The sequence below is a fragment of the Bombus terrestris genome, chromosome 9 (genome assembly GCF_910591885.1).
Source record: "Bombus terrestris chromosome 9, iyBomTerr1.2, whole genome shotgun sequence".
NCBI classification, from domain to species: Eukaryota; Metazoa; Arthropoda; class Insecta; order Hymenoptera; family Apidae; genus Bombus; species Bombus terrestris.
In genome coordinates, this window is record NC_063277.1 from 9,438,634 (window position 1) to 9,457,288 (window position 18,655).

Consider the following 18,655-nt stretch of genomic DNA (forward strand, 5'->3'; position numbering starts at 1 on the left):
TAGAAAGGCGTGGTTCGATAAAATCAACTACATCGTTTATTACTGTTCACGGTATCGAGCTCGTGTATTTTCATTAGGTAGGTATTTGGAAAGATGTGAGCAAACACACACACGAATAATCGCTCTGCATTATTGTAATTTCGTTAAATTGAATACTGTAGAATGTAGAATATTGGAACAAAGCACAAAATATCCACTCTTAATATCATTAGCCAGTCTCCAATATTTCAAATTACATCCTCTTTAATTATTAAGTATATGCATGAATTTTTATTACTCCTAATATAATGCAGACTTTGATTAATTAAAAATGGTGAAAGTAGGAAAAAAGAGGAGATTCGAATTATTCAATCTCCCTAATCAGGGGAAAAAGTTAAAAATAAGATAAGGATAGAGATAAGGTTAACACTTTTAACTTTATCTGATATCAATATTTTTGCCTTGTAATCCTTCCTGACTCGACAGTTCTATGGCCCCAATGACCACCAACATAATATACCATACACCATCCAAAATGTAAAAATACTAAAAATAAGCATTTCTTATTTCTCCTCGTATCCTTTCTATTTACTGTAAATAGAAGTGTACATATCTTTACTATCAAAAATAATGACCAAATAAGAATAGAAGAAATTACTAGAATACAGAAAATAAAAGAAGGAGAAACCTTTGAAAAATATGATTGCGGAACCGTGCGTCGTGATTAGCAGAGCAGAATGATAGGTCGAAAAATAAATGATTAGCTTCAGTGATACAGCTGTTATTTTGTGTTGTGCGGGGCTAGATGCTGAAGGAGAAGGAGGATGTTCTTCTCACACCGAAGGCTGCGACGGTTCGACAGGTATGACTCTGCCTTCAGGTAGACAACGCGTAGAGTCACGTAGAACCGTGTAGTCCGCATGAAATACAAAATATACTCGTTCCGTGCTTTCAAACACACGCATTAATTTGACGAGAATAAAAGGAAACACTATTTTTCTGGGGAAACTAACCTTCAGGAAATTAACTTGGCGCTATATCTTTTCTTTTTTTTTAAAAAGAAAGAGCGAATGGCTTTGAGTCTCATCAATGAAAATGATCGATCGAAAATCAGAGATCTTTGTGCTTATGATAATTTCATTTAAATGTTCTCAATATATACATGTATATTTTCTTTCGTACGTATCGAATCATGCAATAGATATCATCATCACGAGTCGTTAAACATCTGGGGCAACATAAATAGTTGGGCTGACATGAATAGTTTTGTACGAATGTTTACATTTCAAAACCACAGGTCAGTGAAATAACGAATAACAGGGAATGATGGAAGGAATATTTTCTGTTTAATAAATTTTATGTCCAACCTTGCTGTATTTTTAACAAGAAAGCTTTAAAAATATTGTTTTGCTTGCCTACTAATACGAATACATTACTCACTTCCCTGGAGTTTTATTGAAGTTTCAAACAACAAATTACATATTGTTTCTGCCACATGGAGGTTATATTGTTCTGTCAGATGCAGTTTTGCACTAAGTAAATCAGCGAATTATATGGAACACAAAATAATGCGTACTGGAAAATAAAATCGGAACGAAGGTAATTTATTATTTTACTATATGACTAAAACTTTGTCATCCAATACAATTAGCTAGCTTCATTAATAAGATGTAAAAATAAAATTATTTAACCTTCATATCAAACAATATATAATTTCTTATTTAAAACCTATGAAACACTATATATGAGAACAACTTATGATTCGTCAGTAAAGGCTCACAAACTCTAAAGTTTTATTATTAAAAAATTGAATGAGAATGGATATATATATTTATTCCCTCCAAAAGATGTCCTTTCATCATCCCCTACATCATCACCTCCTATTTGATTAACATTGTACGTACTCTTTTTTTTTAAGTTTTCAAATCTTGTACGGTTTTAACTCTGATACATCTGGTACTTAATATGCAGTTAAAAATTTGAGACTTTTTGTTATTGTTAATACAATATATAATCTAGGATCTATATAACTTTGAAATGCTAAATTAAATTGGATCAGAAAATTACTATTATTAACAGACAGTCTTGATGTCAGTTTCGATCTTAACTTAAAGCAATTATTATAAAATCAAACTTTAAAGCAATAATTCTGAAAATTCTATTATAATTTAAGTATGTAGCAATTTACAATTCTTCTATCTTATAATCTTTTATCATTCATATGTATACGCTACAACTTATAGTTTTTGTAAGAAATAGTTTGTAATTGATACAACATATAGAACATAAAATTTTCTATGAAAATTCTTTATAAAAAGAAACAAGTGTTCATTGGAAATATTATTTAAATGTTCTGTGTGTTGTAATATACCTAACAGAAGGCAAATAATATTATTAATTGAAGTTACTACATTGGATTATATTATATAGGGTAATAAGAACACTTTATTCCATCGAGTTTTCACAAACTAGTAGATCCTTTTCTATCTTGTTATTTTACTTTAGTATTATACTCTGTACAGCGAGTTACTCTACGTAATACAGAACATGCTTTCACATGGCGTGCTTCGATGCATGCTTTCGCTAAACGTTTCACGCACTTACGCTTGTTTCGCACGACACCACTCGCAAGCACATCGTCGCAGCATTATTATGTTGAGATTTTGAACGAACATAATTCAACCTTCACTTTCAACGTTACTATCTATTGAATTTATTTCTCTCGTGAGAACGATTATAGAGTGTAAATTACTTATAAAAATTTTATATCACTATAATAAAATGAATAAATGACATAAAAAATGACACAGTTGACAGAAAAAAACATAACAAGATGATATATAGAGTGTTTCGAAAAGATTGGACAAGCTTATATAGAAGTTCTATGTGTTGAAGCGAGAGAAAGGATTCATATAAACAAATGTTTCAATGCGTTTTATAATGCGTTTTATAATGCGTATTATAATGCGTAGCATATATTATGCAGTATATACATATATCATACACACGAATATATTATAATATTATAGTAATATAATCGAAAAATCTTTTTGAATGAATTTGGCAATCTGTGACAAGATCTGTTTAAATCATGTATCGAATCTTATAGAAGAGACTACAAATATCTATTTTGACATTATCTATTCTTGCTGCTATTATTCATTTATCGACATATATTTGTATGAATTGTATTTTTTGAATATGACTTGAATATTTGTACTTTTTTTTATTCTACATCTTTAAATTTGTGATCCACCTTTTTGAAATAACCCTCTCTTAACTTCTCAAAATTATTCGTATAATCCGTATTTATTTATATTTCGGATTAAGTACTAAAGAAAAGCATTATTATATTCGCACTTCATTGTATTTCCAACATTCCAACCCGAAGAGGAAGTGACTAATAGTATCCAAATACTATTACTAAATTATTACAATTTCAATTGCCCATAAATGATCTATCATTTCTAAAATCGTTCAAACTCGTCATAATCATGCTCTGATCGTGACACCGATTCTCAAAGATCTCACACATACATACACACATATACACAGAGAAACCACTCGAGGATATGCCCTTAAACTTTCATCTTGTGACCTGCTGGAACACCCATCTCAGTGGGAATCCCACGCCCTCCTTTATGGTTATGGCTTCTATGTAAAACTGGCTGATTGAATGAAATCTCTTTACCATTAGAGAGAATATGCTTACACAGTGATTGACATTTACTGAAGTAGTTCTTCACTTCTATTGCGCGTAAAATGCTCATTCGGGCATTCCAGGAGAATGCTAATTAGCGATAATAGACTTTGCTGCGTGTTTCGATTACAGCCTACACGTTACACTATGAACGAATTTCAAGGAACGTACATACGTTTATGAATGGCATAGCAGTTGATAATGAGTTATTCTTCTATATTTATTTATTTTCATCTTGAAACGAAGTAATTTTCTATCGTTGATCATGTATTGTATTACCCGCTGGGACTGTTTTTCTCGTTGTATGCAGGTTGTTTTTTAATATGAGACGTAAATTGCCACGAAACGTCGGAATTTTATATTCAAATATAAGGAAGCTTTAACTAACTTGTTCGATATAACTTTAATATATAGTAATAATAAAATAATGAAAAGAAGAATTATTAGTTTGAATATTGAGTTAATTGTGGAATGATTTACACGTTGGAAATTATTGTAATTTGGAATACTAAAGCTAGGAATTGATGTCAAAAAGTCAAGAAGTGTTAAACGGACTAATTAATTATTTGCATCATATAATTCCCGTTAATTTTCCTACCAACAAATTATTATTTGCAACGTATGGTCAATGTGTACCTATTTAAAACAAATTTATCAATATTTAAACATCCCATAGATATACTTGACATATCGTGCAATCTATAATAAACTCGTGTTCTGAAACAATTATTCGAATTAAACTAAATTGTTTGAAGCATTGGGTTTGAATTTAATAAATTAAAAATGCAGAAAGAGCAATCTCTGGTTAATCTCTTTCTGCGACTTTATGATATAAAAGTACTTTCATGTTATGAAATAGCCTGCACAGAAAAGAACTTCAGCGCTAGATAATTATTTGGATTGAATCAATCTCATAGCGATCTTGTATGTTGAAATAATCAATTTCTTTAACTATCCAACGAATTTATTCAATTTATTGAAAGACCAATTCTCTTTCCATTTAACGAAGTCAATAATTCCTTTCTTTTTTCCAAGAATAAATTTTCATTTTATTTTTATCTCAGTTCGCGGAAATGAAAATCGTCTTGTTTACAAATTGATCCACGTATTGCTGTTGATGAATAAGAGATACGAACTTAATAAGTTCAAATATATTCTTCTATTAGTTACACTCTTTAATAATAACGCAAAATCCTCGATCTCTATAAAGAATTGATTATTGATTTAACATACAGGAGTCAGAAGTAATTCTTTTACAGGATATACGATTTCAAGTGGTTCTGTGAAGATATTTACTTCAACTGTTCGACTAATCAATTTTTTGCATTTCCAGTGAATTGCTCAATATTTGGCCGGAAAAAGAAGCAGTACAAGGATAAGTATCTCGCGAAACACAACGCAGTCTTTGATCAGCTGGATCTGGTCACCTACGAAGAGGTCGTTAAGCTTCCTTGTAAGTATCCGCGTGACAATTTATTCTTCTGTGTAGATTATATCTTAATCTTAATTTTAGTCTTAATTAAGACCTTTATTGATTTTCAATGTAATTAAATTTTTTAAGATTAAAATTCGCTTAGGATTAATAAATCTTAAAAATAAAACAGTATGCGATAAAAGGATCTTTTAAACTATTCAACAATAAAAATTTACTAGTGGAAATTAATATCATTTGGTTACGAACTTCTGTATGTGCGTTAGAATGAATGATTCGGGTAATTGGGTTACAAGTTACAAGTGGAGTTACGAAGTTGGAAATTGAATGAACATTTGTATTAAAATTGAGTAGAGAGCGATAACCAGTAGAGAAGAGAACGACTTAAAGGATACACGTGAAAATAACTTGAATACTACAATCTTTTAAAATTAATTTCTGTTTTTGTGATTATCTCAAAAGATAAAAGATAAACATTTTATTTAAGTAAAACGTAGTTTTCTATGGGAGAAATGAATGAAGATGTATCTTGTGTTTTTAAATAATCAACTTAAATATTTAAATATTTCTTTAAGCATTTCTTATTAATGTTTCTGATAATTTTTTTCAGATCCTGCATTCCAACGGAAAACGTTAGTGTTACTGGGAGCACATGGTGTCGGTCGTCGTCAGATAAAAAATACCATTATCGCGAAGCATCCTGACAAATATGCCTATCCTATTCCACGTAAGTATACAAAATTTTCGTTTCAACTTACATTTCTTAAAAATATCCAATATTAAATATTCTAATAGCATCAAATTTATATACAAACATTTCTTATGTGGAACTAATGGACACTTGTAGTTTTATTACTTTATAACACCATTGTTAAACATTCCAAACACGAAATGTTTCGTGTTCGCAATTTACCAACTACAAAATTTCATGTTCCAATTCATTAACAAAATCCAATGCTAAAAGTCAATTTGCAAACGTAGATCAAAACACATCTACTAAAAAAATAGTGAATTAAAATGAAAATTGCCTGATTTTTTAGATACAACGAGGCCTCCACGGAACGACGAAGAGAACGGTCGCAATTATTATTTCATATCGCACGATGAAATGATGGCTGACATCGCTGCCAATGAATACCTCGAATATGGTAACTAAATCATTGTCAAGTCCTTTTACATTTTACATAAAGAATTTTCTAACTTAAATCTTTCCCATAGGTACGCACGAAAACGCTATGTATGGAACGAAACTCGAAACGATCCGCAAAATACACGAAGAAGGCAAGGTGGCGATATTGGACGTCGAGCCTCAAGCCTTGAAAGTGTTGCGTACGGCGGAGTTCGCACCTTATGTAGTTTTCATCGCAGCTCCGGTATTCCCAAATATGCCTGATGTAAGTAGAATATTGATCGTTAATATCTTCCTGAGGGAATCGAGCTAACTACCGTCGCGAGCTTAACTATCAACTAATTGAGCAATTAATTGCCCGTTGACGAGATTACGAAACTTGAACGCTTGCGTTTAATTGAATTCACTAGGATCGAGAATTGCGTGGGTAGTTAAATAAATATATATAGTAGAAGTAAATAATTCAAAATATATGAATTGCACAAAAGTAATGGAAAAAAGTGACACGAGTGTATTAAATTACAGGAGCAATAAGAAATAAAATATTTAAAATTCATTAAGACATTTGTATTATGTAGACCGAAAATGTAGTTTGTGTTAGGGACGTGAAAAATAGTTGACAGTGAACAATAGCTTCAAGAAGGATAATTTTTAATTTATGTTCTTCGAAAACTGATATTAAATCCTGATGTAGGTAAGATGATTCTTGAATTTATAATGTGTATACTTTTCGGCAAAATGGAAGCTACACAATAAAGTTAATATCACCATTACATGAATATTAGTATTACCAAAAACATAACAAATATACAATATTCTAGTAAAATGCATTCATGAATGCCATTTATTATAGATGATAAGTTAAAGCATTAATGGTTTCATCATTACTCGTAAATCGTAGCAAATGTGAAAAATCACAAAAAGAGGGAAACTTTGCCCTCTTCTATTTTCTTTACAAAACGCTTGCAAAAAGAACACCGAGAACTAACAATGTGAATACCCTGTATCATCTCTTCTATAAAGTTAATTTTCTTGACTCGTTCTATTGTAATAAATCCTCAACGTACTTTTCCATGTTTGGAAATGTTGAAGCAATTTTTAATACGTGTTTCAGTGCGACGGAAGCCTGGAAAGACTGGCGAAAGAATCGGATTCACTGAAGCAAGCGTACGGTCACTTTTTCGACCTGACCATCGTCAACAACGAGATCGATGAGACGATCGCACAATTAGAGGCAGCCATCGAGCGGGTTCATACGACACCGCAATGGGTACCTGTGTCCTGGGTCTACTGACAGCGAACCTCGCCAATTCGTCAGATCACTAACTGTAATGGCTCATCGAATGTGAAACAGTGATCATCGAATCGCGATCTACCGAACGACCGGTCCGTTTGCGATCGTTTTACTGCGGCCAACGACAAATATTCTCAACGTCGTACGCCTGTAAGAATTCGCGGTGTTCGTGGGGAATTATCGTAATGTGATAATGATGATAAATCGTAAATAGCCGATTCGTAAAGCAAGACAAGCCGCGTATAAATACGTCGGACCAATCGAACGAACGAATTTACCGTCAATTCTTCGATCGATCCACAGCACGATATCGACTGGAATGCGTGACTTTGGCCGTGTGTTCATTGACTTTTTTCATTACTAATTGAATTATTCTATAATTATTATTGAATCGTCGTTATCGTTGTAATCCGCGGGTAGAGGCGAAGAGACAAAACTGTTGACGTTATCGCGAGGCGCAGAATACGACAATCAAAAAAGCAGAGAGAACATACGTTTCCATTTTTCGATATATAAGTTCCATAGGACTGTAATTATTACTTCCTCGATAAATATAAGCAATACGATTTTTCACGTATCCTTCGATATATATCGTCTCGGTTAATGGATCAATTCAACGAGTCGTCATGTAAACGAACGATATTAATTTCCTCACGATTATTTTAATCGTGCAGTTTTCTCTCTTTCTCTCCTCGCGCGTTTTCACTTCTCTCTCTCTCTCTCTCTCTCTCTCATTCTCACTCTCACTCTCACTTTATTCATTTCCTCTTCGCCTGTCTCTTCGTTCCGTGATCTTGTTTCTTGCATTTTCTCTCCAGACATTCCTCGCGCTACGTTTAACGCGCGTTACACGAATTTATCGCTATACATATAGTTTTCGTTAGTCTGGTACGGTCTGTACGATAGCGATGCAGAAAATGGTAAACGACGCGAGTATTACCAAATAGAAGCGAAGATTCAGCAAGACTGTTTTGCTCTTCGAAGATTACATTCTATCGAAGAGGATCAAAATGGGGAACGGTCGTTCGAACTGTTCGTGAATGTTGACCGAGTGGACACGCTTGTACCGTTCTTTGAAAAAAAATCTGTCAATCGACTATCCGTAACCTGTAATTGCCTCTTATCGTACTCTCTTATAACTACTTACACAAAGTGAAATAAAAAAAAAAAAAAAAACACTAGGACCGCGCTGTCCGATAGTCCGCCACCGATATCCCACCGTAATAGTCAATCTTTGTCTGTTCAAGTTTGAAGGAAAACCGGACTATCGACAGTTAGTCGTTTACCTGTAACTTTAAGCAGTAGAGAAACTTCGCCGATTTCGTCTAGTACTTCTAACATCTAATACAAAGTTCATCCGTTGTCGTGAGACTCGCGATGAACCTTCGTACGTGTATATGCGCGAGCGCTATTCTTTAACCGTATCGTTTTGTTTCCTTCTCTCCTGACTCGAGCGTTTTAGTACAGTTCCTGAAACTTTCCTGTGCTGCGTTTTGATTTTTCGCCGAATCTAGGACGTCGAATCGCGTACATTTCTTCATCGTCATCATATATTTTCTTTTTCTCGTTCTTCTCAAGCAAAGATGTCAGAAAACATTTACCCGAATATCGATCTACAAGATCTATTTAACGCTATCTATCGGTGTTGCTTTTGGTTCGAGTGACGCGTATCGAACGAACGTCTTAGAACCGGCGTTGATCTCAGCAAAACTACTTCCACAGGATTACGTTGGATATACGATACACATGTACAATGTACACACATCTCAAATGTAATATCACTCGGTTCGCATTGCACCCTCGTACAAAGCGCATAATCGAATGACGAAGTAACTGAACGCGGTTTACTATACGATATTTATAACACGTAAACTCAAGTAAATAGATAGTCTACCAAACTATATGAAATAATACTAAACACCGTTTCGCATTAAAGAAAAATGAAAAAAAATACGTTGTATAATGATAAAAAATACAAAAGTCTAGAACACGTACACACACAGTGACACGTGCATACACGTAGACGCTTATATGAACATAACGCGACGTTACATACACATAATGCAAACATGTACACGTAATATATATACATATTTATGTATATAATATATATATATGTATATATATATATATATATATATATATATATATATATTATAATACATATAATATATAATATATATATTATATACAGAATTACACATGGACATAAAATACAGATACGTACACGGACAAGTAACGCGGATTCACGAGAAACAGATTTAACGACTAGTTAATTAATTAAAAGCGATTAAATAAATTAATTGTGTAACTAATTAATACTAAATTACTAGAAGACTAATAGGAAATTTGCATATACAGCCCGTAGAGCGAAGGAGTGAATGCGTGTACGTACGGGTATGGTGTGAATTTCTTGCATTCGCGATCTACATTGTGATCGACCCTCACGCGGCTTTGTTCAGAATTTGTTCAATTACAGCTCAACTATTTATAAAGATCTCGAGAGGAACATACGCACACATAATACACGCAACAGCACATATGTACATGCATACTAAAAAATAAAAAAACATACGTAAGTACACGTATACATAACAATTGCAAACACGTACAACATGCGTACACATACTACTAGGTTTTACTACATTCTTCCTATTCAACACACGATATTAGTCATCGAGCGTGTAATTATCCTTTATTAAACGCGATACTTCGATAATAGAATTATATAAAAAAGAAAAAAAAGAGAAAGGAAGACCGATGCACGTTCTACTGTTCTATCTATACTTTGCGGAGAAATATCATTTCTTCGAGCAGCAAGTCCACCAAATACACGAAGACAAGTCTGAAATCGTTGAAAAAAACCGGAAAAAGATGAAAAATAAAAAGGAAATGTCGCGTGAAACTTCAAGGAAAGCTCGTGTCGGTATGATCGTTTATGTGTGAATGAGAAACTGTCGAAACGCAAGAAGAACGAATCTTCAGTGATTTTGTAATATTTCTTATAAGTTGTAGCTGCCATATCCAGTAAAATTAAGTACTAGGTGCGCTGGGTGATTATATGACGACGACTGTTACGATAACGATTCTAATGGTAATGATGGTAGTGATGGTGATGATGACGATGATAATGATGATGATCATAATGATCCTACGTGCTCCTGCAAGTGTGTGTCCGCGACTTTGGATGAGTTACGCTAAGATGTTGAAAGACGACGGGTCTAAAAAAAACAATAACAGTTCATTACAATTATGTAATTATAAGTAAGAGAAAGAGACGAAGAGTATTATAACACGTTGTTAATTGAATTAATAAAACTAGCCCAAAGTGTCTACGTAGCTTTTGCTTAATCGCCTTCCTTGTTGATCTGTTAATTATACGTGGAATATAATTATACGTATAATGCATGGAATTTCATCATAATGTATATCCAATCTTTTTTATGTTGAAACTCCAATTTTTTTTGTTATATTTAATATTTGTATAACCAACTTAGTAATTCCGATCCTATCCTTAACCAGATACTTTTATAATTAAGTAATGAGGAGTTAATAACGACGAATCAATTTTGGGTAGATCGATTTTAATCCTAGGAAATGTTAATATGACATAATTTATTATATATTTATTATTATATAAAATATTAACAAAGGTAATAAAAAAAATAAAATATAAAACCTATTGAAATAGAATCATCTGTTTTTAAATATTATTAAGCCTCAAGTAAAAATTATTGTTTGTTTTATAATGTAGAAAATATAAACTATTTCTTTTAAACGTTGTATTAAATACTCTTATTAACTACAAATGTACATATTTTATAACATTATATACAATTGTTCTCTGCAATCACACAATATATTAATATATTACTTCAATAGAAGTGGCAGCATGAAAGTATAATTTGCAATTATCAAAATGTTAAATCGACGATTAATATCCGAGCATAAAATTACTAATTCATAATTTCACGTTTTTAATCACTTTTCTCGAAAATTTATGAAATATATACTACATGCTTTATGATGTGGCGTGCTTCAATAACAACGCAGAAGTTCGTTAGAGTTTTAAGTACCTAGACTGATCACATAATTTAATCGCAAGTCTATCTATATTTATTATTTACTTATTATGAACTGCTTCGCGTTTAAAAATACGCATATCTAATATTTTAATATTTTAATTTATTTAATATCATGAGCATCTGCAAAGAAAGTTTACTGTACTAAATTTTTACATAATTATTCACAGTTCCAGAGGAACTTTAGCCGTATCTATTTTTCATCTTTAAAGGAGGAGCTGTTCCTCTTTCTTAGTCATCTTTTCATTGCTGTAATTTAAACGACGTTTGGACTGAAATGATATTCTTAATGCATCATATTTACGCTACTAACCGTATTATAATATCCTACCTATTTAAACAACAATTCTATGTTAAATTCAAATACGTCGATGCTTCCTTTTCAGTGGATGTTTCCGTGTCATGTTATTTCTTTTAAGTATTATCGAAGGTGGGAGAAGCAGGTCCATTCCGGAAGTTTCTGTCTTGTTACACTGATTCTGGTCCATAGCAAACATGTACTCCAGATCGATATCATACCTTTGTAAAAAAACGTATAAAAAAATTAATTTGATGATACTTTAAAAGACTTTCCTTCGACAAAATTTATTGAGTGTTACTTTGTACAGTTATGATTCAAATCTAATTCAATCTCAAATCTAACATGAAACAACCGATGATAGAATAAAAGATTATTTTATAACAAAATTTAACGATATTGATTTTATTCGATTTTTCAATGCACAGCTGTGTATTCAAGTCTACTTGTATCAGTGACAAGTATTCCAAGAAACCATAAGCTAAATAATCTAAAAGCTAAGTCTAAAGTATTCTATATCATAGACATACACATATGTAATTACTTCATAAATAAATACGTTTAATAAAACAATCGAATAAACTTTCCAGTCTCTTCCAAACTGTCGTGCACCTGGAAGAGCCTGGATTCTAGTGGGATAAATATTTCATGAGTCTGCGGTGTTAGATATCCACCGTATTAATTAAATCCTCACATAGGCTCAGTCATTAGTTATCCGTGTCCAAGAGAAATAAAACCATGTCGTTACTCACCTGGGCAATTTCTCGCGAAGATAAGAAATAACGTTAGCTCCAAGACTTGGCTCTCGACTCATAATGAAGCTCGATAAATATCGGGGACTTTTGCTCTGTTCCGCGCAATGCATTAGTAATGCCCACGATTTGTAGTCCGAATCAAGTACGTATGTATTGTACACGCCCTCATCTACGAAATACGAATAGGAATGAGAATTCAGAACTTTGAATGTTGTTCAAGAGTTAAGTTAATTCATAAATTACATGGTATTGCTATTTGGCAATATGTGTATCTATAGGATGACTCATACAATGTATCACCTTAGATTATTTTATTATTGGTGAACCAATCGAAAATAATTTTGTTTGGTATTTTCTTTTTCAAAGTCTTCAAAATTACCTTTGTATGGGTAAATCTATAACCCTTCTTCATTCATTTTTTAGTGAATGTTTGAAACAAATACGAAAGAACTTACTGTAATACATACATGATATTTATTGTATCATATACTCGAATGTATCTATACTATGTATCAGGTATAAAATATCGACGTAAGCGAATGAATGGAACAAATGTATGAGATCAATTTTTGCTTCTCTTATCATATATTGTCGTAATAAGTAAAATCGGACAAAACAATTATTACTAAAGTCAAATTTTTTGACTTACATTTATTAACATTCTGAAGCTTTATTCACGAGTAATATAGACTTTCCACAGTCTTCATTTATCATTAGTGAAATCAGTAGCCTAATTCGTGTTTGGTACAAATATTGCTTGAGATTCGTATTCCTAATACAAAAAGGAACATTCAAGTATCGCGAACCTCTATTATACAAAATATTTTTAGAAGATAATCAAACATGATACCTACTAAATCGATTGAATAGGAAACGAAGAGTTGTATGTCTGTAGAGAACAGAAAAGGGGGAAAAGTGGGTGACCTACGCTTCTCGTGAAAAGTAGCGATTGTGAGCTAGATAAGTATAACGTATGGTCGAAGTAAAAATCAGAAGTTATATTGGTACATAGCATTAAAATAATTTATGAAGATATCTGTAGCTTCCGGTTGTCAAGCATATCTTTCTCACAAAACACACTTCGTCAGTGCTAAAATTAGTGCTTCCGTTGTTTAAAATACAAATCGTTCTCTTTACAATACTTAAAATTAGAGAAATATCTATAATTGTATATAATTATAACCTATAATTTAATGGTAATCTTTCATCGAAAATGAATATTAATAAAAATTTGTCTGTAAACAATTCTTACTTTTCAACCGTTCCTCTATATAATATATGAATGAGCGAAGTTGATTTCTTATCTTTCAGAAAAGTAATCTATCTGGTTGAGATACATCCTTTTTTTGGTGAAAGATAATAATACTACCGTTTTTCCTCTGGAAACTAAATCTATCTACGAAATAATAATTAGAACTCTGCTTCTATAAGGTTATCAACATCGCTTTTTGTGTCAGAACGTTAACGAATCCTTGAAACATTTAATATTTGAAATATTTAACACCATTTCCAACGGAATATAACGCTTAATTTTATTCTACTATATATTTCATTAATTTAATTCAAATAAATGAATTATTGTTTCCAATTGAAATTAGAAAATCATTGTATTGATTGTCCATTTTAGCATAGTGAAATGGCAATTATCGACTGACACTGATTGTTGATAGGAAACCAAAGAATACTTTAAATGCTTAATTAAAATTCCTCGTACTAAATAATTAGTACACTAATAATTACTAAAGTCATTGCTTTAAATCCATTCGATTATTAATGTATCATAAATTCACTACAATCAGAGCAATTTATTAGATTCGTTAAAAAATTTCATTAAATATTTACGCAAGTTCTTGATACTTACACGGATATTCAGCGTGTACCCAATGAGCAGGTAATTCTGGAGAAGGAATCTTCCAAGTGATGTTGCCAACAAGTTGCTCATTAATCGGATCATCGGTGAAACTGTAAGTGAAATTCATGGTAACCTCTGTGCTTTCAGGCGAAATTGACAATTCGGCTCGCATGCATCTATATGCGAGTGCTTCCTCCGAGCTCGCATAATACTGCACTATGTACCACGATCCAAGAAACTGCAAAAAAAATTTAATTTCTTTATTAGTACAGCACAGAACGTGTCTTCACTGGTAATCCATGGAGCTGTTCGCGTCTAATACTCGTTTTGTTATTCGCGCTGTGATGTTAATCGAAACGCTAACCTCTCTAACGGACTACAGAGAAGAAAGTAAGTTCTCGACGTAAGTGCATGGGACGTTTAATAAGCGAAAATATTATATTAAGCGTGAAAATAAATTTCAGAATTTACATAATTCTATCGATAACAGGAGACGTGTGTTTATCGTTAAATGTTGTTCTCTTATTTCATGAATATAGGCTTTGGAGAAGAAGTGATATAAATGATATGTTAAATCCTAAAGCTTAGAAAATAATAGATTACTAGTATTTTGAACAAAGTTATGAAAAATATGTCTATGTGAGCACCATTTTTCCTATGAATAACACTTCTACAACTTCTTATTAAGGCCTTCAAATATTCTTCAAAAAATTGCACATAGAATTTGCATGAACACAAGTTTTAAAAATTTCTACAAAAAATAATAAATTATTTTAATCACTTTGGTAGTTCCACTGTGAATGTAACCTTGGTGAAAAAATTTTGGTTGAAAAAGATTTCCTGGTTCTAAAATATTCACTATTTCGAATTGAATATACTTAATTCTTCGAAGCAGCATTTCGTGTCGTCAAAAATAATGTACATATTTTTGACTATCGCGATAGATGGTCTATTCTACAGATGATTTATGCGAGAGTGGAAAATTCGGTATCCCAGTCTCGTGTAAACGGTGCAGAGAGGCTCGTCGGTGTTTACGTGAGGCAGGTCGTGCAATCGTTGCCGTGGACTGTCATTTAGTTCGGCATGCAATGCAAAACTGTCCCCCTTCTGCCTCCCGTGCATTCATCTCCTGTAGAACATCCATCCATCTCTCTGTCTTGATTATCATTATTTCAACTGCACGTCGATATTTACACACCGTGAACAAAGAAGGAAAATTCGTATTTCATTCGTAGTTGATCCTTTTTTTAGCATCGAGCATTCACAGTGTTTCTTTTCTTTTTAATTCTTTCCTTAATTCTTTTCTTTCTCGATTGATGCAATTCAAAGATGGTAAAATTAACCGTAAGATATTTTCGTAATTATCTTGTAACGGTAGTGTTATAGAATTTTTATATAAATATTAAAGCTTTTCAATTTTGCTGGTTTTAAAATACACTCTTTTCTCAAATAGGATTTTGAATTATACAACGATTGAGATTAACGAGGCAATGAACGCTTGAAGCTCAAAATTTAAAACTTATGCTATTTGTGGTTAACTAGTCACGAAGGAAAATGTCACGTAACATGTATAGCTCGTTGCTTCCCGAAGTGAAGAGATTATAGTAGCTATTCCCGTTATCAGTTCCGTCTAAGACCCACGAAGAACAGTAAGTACTATACTTTCGTGAGCTGAGAGCCATAACTTTATAAATACTTCGTTATTGTTTGTCGATTTTAAGAATTCACAATATGAATTCGTATGTAAATAGACATACAAACATTTATGTGGATTAAGGAAATCCAATTTAAATCCAATTGTGAAATATAAAACTAACAACATAAAATAACAATAATTCATTATAAATTACACGAGGGTAATACAGCTCATGCATAAAATTAGTTCTGCCATCAAATTACAAACAGATAACAGGAATGAAATAATGAACATCTGGAGTTTGAAAATGTCATTGTCTAAAAATAAATATCGCGTCAATATTTTTTGTGTTATCAATGGAGCTAACCGATTCAGTTCATTGCCTATTTAAATAGAGAATTCCAAGATTAACCTCTTAAAAGGAAAGCTGATTATCTCATGTATTACTAGTGGTTATCGAATAAGCAAATAATACAAATAATACAAATATCAATATAATGAGAAGTAAATTCAATATTATTTTCGGAGGCAAAAAAAGAGTAAGAGAAAACGATGATCGAATTTTCTCTTAATTTTATCATTTCCTATTGACATAGATGTATTGTGAAATAACAACTGAAATGGATAAAGTAACTGATCGTAGATCACATAAATCATACGTGAAAATGTAATAATAAGAAACGTAAATATTAATAAAATTCTAAAGCCAAACTGTTTAATCCGAGAGCACACAAAGGTGTTCAATGAAATGAAGTAGTTTTAAATGCACGCAAGGTACATATGTCCGAAATAGCCTTCCCTTAAACACGCATAAAGTTCCAAAAATAAGTTGCTCGAAGTCTTCCTTTGAAAGAAGATTCGCGATATTTTACGCAAGTCCTTGTCTACTATATAAATCGTACTGCGTCGAAAAATTTCAAAATTTCGAGTCAGTTATAAACACAACGCATCTCTTACAATATTTTAACTACTATCGAACCGCAATATCATGAGGAAATTGTAATTTCTGTTATCGCGTCCGTATACGATCGGGAGTATTCAACAAACGCGGTCCAATTGCGCTCCCCCGCAATTATTATTATATATTCAAAGTACATATTGATCGGCAATCCGTCGTGATCGTCTATTTATGAAATCAGAACATCAACGAGAGATGTGTAACTCGATGTTTAACGATTCTGTTCTATGTAGCAATTAGGGAAAATTCAGCGGCTGATTATCAGCATTAACGTATCGCCAAGTTACCATGTTTGATAATGCTTCACATTAAAAGAAGATATTGTATCAACAAGATGTTAATAACGTCTCTTTCCTAAAGATTTTATATTGTACAAGTATTTTCATTGTAAATTGTGTTTGGATCTATGTAACTTAAAAGTGTCTTTAGATTATTGTAATTCTTTTGTACCGAATTTTAGTAAAGTTATTCTGCTTATTTTCCATATAATTCGATTCGCATTGATTTACAATCAAATGAATCATTCGAGCATCAAATTAATTAATTAGATCCTCTGAAAATTTCTTAATTTTACCATCCAGTAGAGTATACGATTACTGTTTAATTTTTCGGAAACCAAATGGTCAACATCAACAGAACCAATCGATTTATCTTTCATACAGCATAAATCTAAGATGAATCCAACATATATCTTCTACGATACTAAATAAATCAAAGTATCTGAAATTTAGATTCGAACACAGCATTCACAGAGCACCAAGGATTTTCGTCAAACAAGCGATAATCAAAGGTGACACGAAACGTACCTCGGATATGTCAAAATTTCGTATGCCCTTTACTTTGGGACACTTGGTCTTGTCCTCCCGCCTTTTCCACGTAGCGGCAGTACAGTCGATCAAACATAGGAACAACAGTAGCACTATTATCGGCGAATAGAATCTCTCGCGTCTCGTTCCGGGCTGCATTCTCGGTCACATTCAAGCTTCTATCCGCTTGGTACACGCGGAGAGTCTTCTTACTTCTTCGCTCGATAGGTTTGCCTGGTCGACTAAAGGCCACCGAGTCGGTCAGAATGAAGAGCGGACGCGCTCATGACTACCACTATCTGTACAAACGAAGAGGGGGTGGTCACTATCACGTTCCTCCCTTTGCATTCTTGCTACTCTTTCGTTTTCAATCGGCAACTTGTTCTGCGCGTCGCGCGTACGATCCTCGTAACTGGCGCCAGCTTAGCTCAGGACTTCTGATCGTAGGCGTGATCGTCGTCACGGCTAAAGAAGGGCATCGACTGTTAGACCACCTCGTCCCGCTTACTCTCTTACATCCGACTCGTATCTTCGCCGTCTTTTTACAGCTCGTATACCGCTTCGTGTTCAAGGTAACGGCGAACAATGTTCGACGAAGCTCTATGTCCTCAACGAGCGATCGATGAATGTTATAATTAGTCATTCAATCGAATGAATAATACCATATACGAATGGTACTAGAATACCAAGCATTTGTTTCTTAGGTTTCTTATTTGAGGATAATCTAGCGATTC

The 18,655-nt window shown here is 32.8% G+C and overlaps 2 protein-coding genes across 12 annotated transcripts in view; one reads left to right on the top strand and one right to left on the bottom strand.

Annotated features, from left to right (window-relative positions):
- LOC100645564 (peripheral plasma membrane protein CASK) overlaps positions 1–10,867 on the top strand; it is a 266,777-nt gene extending 255,910 nt beyond the window's left edge. For 7 of the 10 annotated variants that reach the window (XM_048408639.1, XM_048408636.1, XM_048408640.1 and 4 more), the window contains 6 exons: positions 785–841; positions 5,013–5,132; positions 5,722–5,838; positions 6,152–6,259; positions 6,330–6,505; positions 7,355–10,867. In XM_048408639.1, coding sequence (XP_048264596.1) covers positions 785–841; positions 5,013–5,132; positions 5,722–5,838; positions 6,152–6,259; positions 6,330–6,505; positions 7,355–7,534 — 758 coding nt within the window. In that variant the 3' untranslated portion in view covers positions 7,535–10,867. The remainder of the gene's footprint in view (positions 1–784; positions 842–5,012; positions 5,133–5,721; positions 5,839–6,151; positions 6,260–6,329; positions 6,506–7,354) is intronic. The other 3 variants (XM_048408642.1, XM_048408643.1, XM_048408645.1) reach the window with 1 other exon arrangement.
- On the bottom strand, positions 10,775–18,406 carry LOC100645452 (apolipoprotein D). 2 transcript variants are annotated; one of them, XM_012311800.3, is made up of 5 exons: positions 17,922–18,406; positions 14,531–14,759; positions 12,667–12,838; positions 11,948–12,135; positions 10,775–11,865 (listed from the first exon to the last, which is right to left on the bottom strand). In XM_012311800.3, the coding sequence occupies exons 1-4, from the start codon at positions 18,078–18,080 to the stop codon at positions 11,976–11,978; spliced, it is 720 nt and encodes a 239-aa protein (XP_012167190.1). In that variant the 5' UTR covers positions 18,081–18,406; the 3' UTR covers positions 10,775–11,865; positions 11,948–11,975. The 2 variants fall into 2 exon arrangements, with proteins under 2 accessions (XP_012167190.1, XP_003397622.1); XM_003397574.4 differs by having other exon boundaries at positions 10,775–12,135.
- Positions 18,407–18,655: the final 249 nt, after the last annotated feature.